The following is a 5236-nucleotide window of genomic DNA, read 5'->3' on the forward strand; positions in this document are numbered from 1 at the left end:
ACTCAGTCACTGTTTGTGCTTCTCAGCTCAGTTCGATGCTGACGAGGAACTGCAGGAGCTGAAAACAGTCCCTGATCTGGTGTTCCATGAGCTGCGGGGGGACAGAGGACGGATGTCATGGTGGATGGGAGCACTGCGGGGGTCTGAGGCTTGTCTGAGGCCCCAGGTGCAGGGGCAGCCTGGAGAGGCAGGAGGAGCTCAGTTCGATGCTGACGAGGAACTGCAGGAGCTGAAAACAGTCCCTGATCTGGTGTTCCATGAGCTGCGGGGGGACAGAGGACGGATGTCATGGTGGATGGGAGCACTGCGGGGGTCTGAGGCTTGTCTGAGGCCCCAGGTGCAGGGGCAGCCTGGAGAGGCAGGAGGACTCAGCACTGCCACTGGCTCTTCGGACAGTCCCTGGCCAGGAGCCCAGGCACATGTAGGAATTTTCTTCTCCAGCCTTTCTGGTTTTGGTTTCCATCCTGAAGCTCCAGAAGCAGCAGCTGAGCCAGCCTGCCCCAGAGGCCCTGCTCCCCCTGTCCCAGACCCACCTCCCCTGGCACGCGCCCAGCACTGCTTCCTTTTGCAACCAACAGTGGGACTTGTTGGGGTTTTGTCTGGGATTGACCATCACCCAGTCCTGCAAGGAGAGATGCTTCCCAGGTGTAAGCGGGTGGTTGAGAAGGACTTTTCCATGCTGAAGCTGGGATGGAAGGGGAGGGAGGATGGGAGGCTGCAGCTGCCCCAGCCCCAGCCTGCCTGAGGAAATGCTCCCAGGCGAGGTGCTTGGTGCGCAGCAGAAAAATACCCAGAAGTTGCCTGCCCCAGGAGACACCAACCACACTTCTCCCTGCCTGCCGGAGCCAGCAGCAAGCTGAGGCAGAGCCAGGAATCTGACCCAGCGACCTTCTCTGGTTTCCCAGCTCGTCCCCTTGGCCAGCTCCCTTCACACAAGACAACGGTCAAAAAAGGGCATTCCCCAGCCCTGGTGTGACCACAAAGGTTTCCTGGTCCTCCCCACTTCTGAGCTTCACCACCAGGGCAGAACACTAGGTCTGGGCTGACCCTGGTGCCATCTGGGTGAACTTTCTGGGGACGCTGAGATGGCCACCCCTGCCTGGTCCCCAGTGCTCTGGCTCTGGGCCCCAGCTCCTTCCACTCCTCTTGCAAAGCAATGATTTTGGTGTCATGGACTGCTCACCTCTCTCTCGATACAGTCCTGTGGCCCCAGTGAGGAGTGCCAGCCCCATCAGCCCACCTCACCCAGCTTGACCCCACAATGACAGGCTTGTGCCTCAGTTTCCCAGTTGCAAGTGAGGGATAGAAATGCTTAAAAGCTTCCTGAGAAGTGTTCAAGGAGCCACTGTATGAAAAAGTAAACCAACATGATTACTGTTTGATTATTCTTATGTTCAGGAAGACCTGGCTGATTTTATATCCCTTTCCTGCTTCCCTTGAAATCTGGGCTGTGTTCCAGGGACCCCGTTGTCTCTGCTGTGTGCCAGAGCTGCTTTGCAGGGTTGCAAAACAGAACCTTATACCTCTCTCTCCTGCTGAGCTACCTGCCCAGCCTGCAGAGCATTTGGACTCCTTTGAGAGCTGCTTTGGGGCATTTCAGCTGTGCTGTTAATTGGCAATTGTCACCTTAATAAATGCAAGCTATAGGCTGATAAAATGCTTTTGTTGGTTTTACTCAGTGCAAAAGATCTTTTGTGCTTTTTCAAACAAAATTTGGGTTTTCTTCCCAAAGCAGCTGAAGAACAGCAGATCACTGGTGCCTGTCTTTTTCAGTAAAACACTGACAAGAGTGTACCCAGAGCTGGGCTCAGCTCAGGCTGCATCCCCAGAAGAGCTTGTGCTGGAGACATGGTTCTGGCTCTCCTTTGAGCAGAGATGCTACTGAATCCCCACCCTCTGATTTCCAGACATCCCTTTGCCAAATTCGCAGTGGCAAATCCAGCAGGTCCAGCTCCTCCAGCCCCTGGCTGTTGATATAATGAGGGGAAAGGGCTGGGGGAGAGGTCTGGGTCTGCAGCAGCATGGAGGCTGGGAGGGAACAGCCCTGGAGGTGCTGGGGCTGCTGCTGCTGCGGCCCTGGGAGCAGGGATGTGGTGCAGAAGGGAAAGTTTTCAGGGCTAAGGCGGCTGAGGTTTTGCCTCTCTCAAAATGGTTGTAGTGGGGTCCTATTAGCCCCCTTCCCCAGGCAGGAGGGGAACATCATCTTCCAGAGCTGACATAGAGAGAGAAAACCATCTTTATTCTTTGGCACCAGCAACAGACAGCATTTTGAAATGAGGCTGAACAATGTGGTTCCACAGTAAGCATCCTGTAAGTAACCAGCATACCATTTCCTCTGCTAGGGAGACAGATCTTACTCACTGCATCTACCCTGCCGTGGCAAAGTTCAGCCAGCTGACTTGGAAGTCAGCCTAGGTTTACATGAGAGCACTAACTCTTAATTTCGACTGACCACTTCCCACAGATAGCTTTAGGGATAAAATCCCTCTTCCATTCTAGCAGCAGAGGCACAAGGAAGGGACAGTTTAGCCACATGTTACACAGCAGCCTATGCGAGATGGGTCTGCAAGGCCAGAAAGTCCACAGCATCACAGCTGCCCATAAGGGTGGCTAAATTATCATGGGCAAATGGCACCTTTGCAAGACAAAAGGAACTTTAGGGGCCCCAAGATGGCTCAGCAGGTCCTGGGACTCAGCAGCAACATTTCTAGGTCTGTGTCAAGACTCTGCTGGATCACCTTGCAGGACTTCTCCAAGGCAGAGACCTCTCAGCTCCAGTGATCACTGCATCTCCAGGGTGTTCACATATTCCTTCACCCACCTGGCATCAGGGTCAGCACAGACCTCCCGATCCTTCCTGGTGACGAACCTGTCAGGTCAAGGAGGGAAGTTTTATAGCCCTGGAGGGTGAATGGGACAAGAGGGCCTTGGGTCACCCCCTTCCCTTACTCCAGGTATGGTTCCTCACACCAGCATGATCCCCACTGGATCTGAAGCAAAGATCCCAAAGGCTGGCAGAACCTTTCCCCAGAGCCCAAAGCAGGAGCTGGTACGTACACAACTGCTGGCTGTGAGCACTTGCTGCTGGTGTAGAAATAATCCTTGACATGACTCTGGGGCAGCTTTCGTGAGGCGTAGCTGAAGCAGCACACAGTTGTGTCAGCCCCAACTGGAAGAGATCAGGAAAGCCAGCATGAGTCTACCACTTAAGAAACTGCACATTCCCCAGCCAAGAACATGGGCAACCGTCCCTTTAATCCGCTCTGGAGCCCTCTTCCTTTCCTGTTTCCTCAGAAAGCAAAGAATTGCTGTGAACACCGAAGCTTAATTGAAGTAATTGCTAGGATTGTGTGTAAAATGTCCTGCACTCACTTCCAGTGACAAAAATCCTTTCAGTCGCTCTGGGACCACTCATAAAGCCCAACAACAAAATCAGGGGAGATGAAACCTGAAAACTTCAATACTTAGCAGTAAAATTCATCCGTAAGATAAAAGGATGTTAGAAAGGAAGACCAGTCCCAAGAAAGCAGGAGAAGCTATTTACACAGGTTTAGAACCTTTGCAGCTAACTTTTTCCAGTCCTGCTTCAAAATTATTGCCAGCCATAGCAAAACCCACCCCTAGAGAGCGGAGAGAGGTGCTGCATGTACTCACTTGGGGCAGGAGAGGCCTGAGAAAAGAGGGCAGCAATGAGGATGATGGAGAGGCACACTGCAGATGTGTTCATTATAGACACAGATGAGCTGCAAGGACAGATGCAGGACCAGAGCAGATTCCCCCTGTATCTAATGTGAGGTGCTGCCTCAGCCCTTGCTTTTTATATAGTGGCAGTGGCCAGCTCCACCAGTCAGGTTTCAAGACAAGCACGTAGAATTTCCAAAGCGTAACAGAGCTGATGTCATGGCACCTTTGCCTCAGAAATGCAGAAAAAAGGAAGCAGCAGGTATAGGAAATACGAGAATAGCTGTTGTGTGAGATGAGCTAAGCCTGAGCTAATTGGCACCCACATGAAGGCTGCACTGACCAGGACAGGATATGAAACCACATTTGAGCAGCAGGTTCACACTAGATTCACCAACACCACAGCAGTACTCATCAAACTCATCTCAGCATCCTCCCTGAAGGTCCAGGAGGACCTCAACTCAGCCTCCTTTTGAAGGACCCAGGCCTTGAGAACAAAGATGCTCAGACCCTTGAAATGGCCTGGGGACAGTGCAGGTCCAGCTGGGTGGTTCCTGCTCCTGTGGTGGGTCTGCAACATGTATAAGGTGGATGCAGGGGGGCAGTGCAGGCAGCATGGGCAGCAGGCATGCTCTGAGCAGCAGTGCCTGTGCAAGCAGCAAGGGTGGCTGTCACGCTGGAGACTGGTTGTAGATCTGAGTTGGCAGTCTTGGCACCATAAACAAAAAATCCTCAGTGCTGTGCTTCCAGTATGCAGCTCAGGACCTCCAAAGCCCTTCTTACATACCCCAGCATCAGCCAGGAAGGGAATGCTTGCCTGCAAAGCCCAACTCCATGGTCTGACTCTACTGCAAAGCCCGACTCAATGGTCTGACTCTACAAATACCATCTCATCCCAGAAACACGAGGCAAATGCAAGTGCCAGTGTGGATTTGGCTCAAGGTAGATCCAGAAGGCAGGGCAGGAGTTCCTGTGACTGTGGAAAGGGGAGGAACCAGGTCTCATGAAAACATGTATCCCCATTGCCCTGTGCACACCTACAGTCATGGGGCTCATGCAGGGCCTGCCCGGAGCCCCTGGCACTACCCCTGCTACAAGGCGATGTGTTCCCCGGGATACCCCAGAGTGCATTTCCCCCTTTACCACCTCCCTCTCTTCTGCAACAGGCACCAAATTTGCCAGCTCACAGCTTGTGGTTTCTTGTGAACTGCTGTTCATGAGACATCATTAGCTCATCTCCCCACAGCCCCAGCGATGAAGCAGGGACCGCAGGGCAGTGTCTAGGTGTACTGGGGCTTCCTCTCCACAGGAACAATGTCTGCAGTGCTGCAGGAGGGTCCCCATGGGCTGTGCCAGGGACTGTGCTGGGGTAGGCAAGAGTCCGTGGCTTTCCCAACTCATCCTCCCAGGAGCCACCTTTATGGGGCCGGGGGTGTCCTGGGGACTCTGAGGACTCTGAGGACTCCTGCCTTCAAAAGTATGTGAAGGACCTGGACCTGAACCAAGTGACACACCCCGCCCTCCCCCCGCCCCCCCGCTCTCCCCTCCCGCAGCC

The 5236-nt window shown here is 53.5% G+C and overlaps 1 protein-coding gene across 1 annotated transcript; it reads right to left on the reverse strand.

Moving 5' to 3' along the window:
* Positions 1–2781: 2781 nt before the first annotated feature.
* Positions 2782–3727, reverse strand: CCL5 (chemokine (C-C motif) ligand 5). The gene is made up of 3 exons (XM_010016291.1): positions 3655–3727; positions 3058–3169; positions 2782–2869 (listed from the first exon to the last, which is right to left on the reverse strand). The coding sequence occupies exons 1-3, from the start codon at positions 3725–3727 to the stop codon at positions 2782–2784; spliced, it is 273 nt and encodes a 90-aa protein (XP_010014593.1).
* Positions 3728–5236: the final 1509 nt, after the last annotated feature.

The sequence above is a fragment of the Nestor notabilis genome, unplaced genomic scaffold, assembly GCF_000696875.1.
Source record: "Nestor notabilis isolate BGI_N333 unplaced genomic scaffold, ASM69687v1 scaffold4966, whole genome shotgun sequence".
In the NCBI taxonomy this organism is placed as follows: Eukaryota; Metazoa; Chordata; class Aves; order Psittaciformes; family Psittacidae; genus Nestor; species Nestor notabilis.

Coding starts and splice junctions, on each gene's coding strand:
- CCL5 (XM_010016291.1), bottom strand. CDS start 3,727: ATGAACACATCTGCAGTGTGCCTCTCCATCATCCTCATTGCTGCCCTC. Junction 3,170..3,654: donor TCAGGCCTCTCCTGCCCCAA/GTGAGTACATGC, acceptor GATCTCTTCCAG/TTGGGGCTGACACAACTGTG. Junction 2,870..3,057: donor TGCTCACAGCCAGCAGTTGT/GTACGTACCAGC, acceptor TTGACCTGACAG/GTTCGTCACCAGGAAGGATC.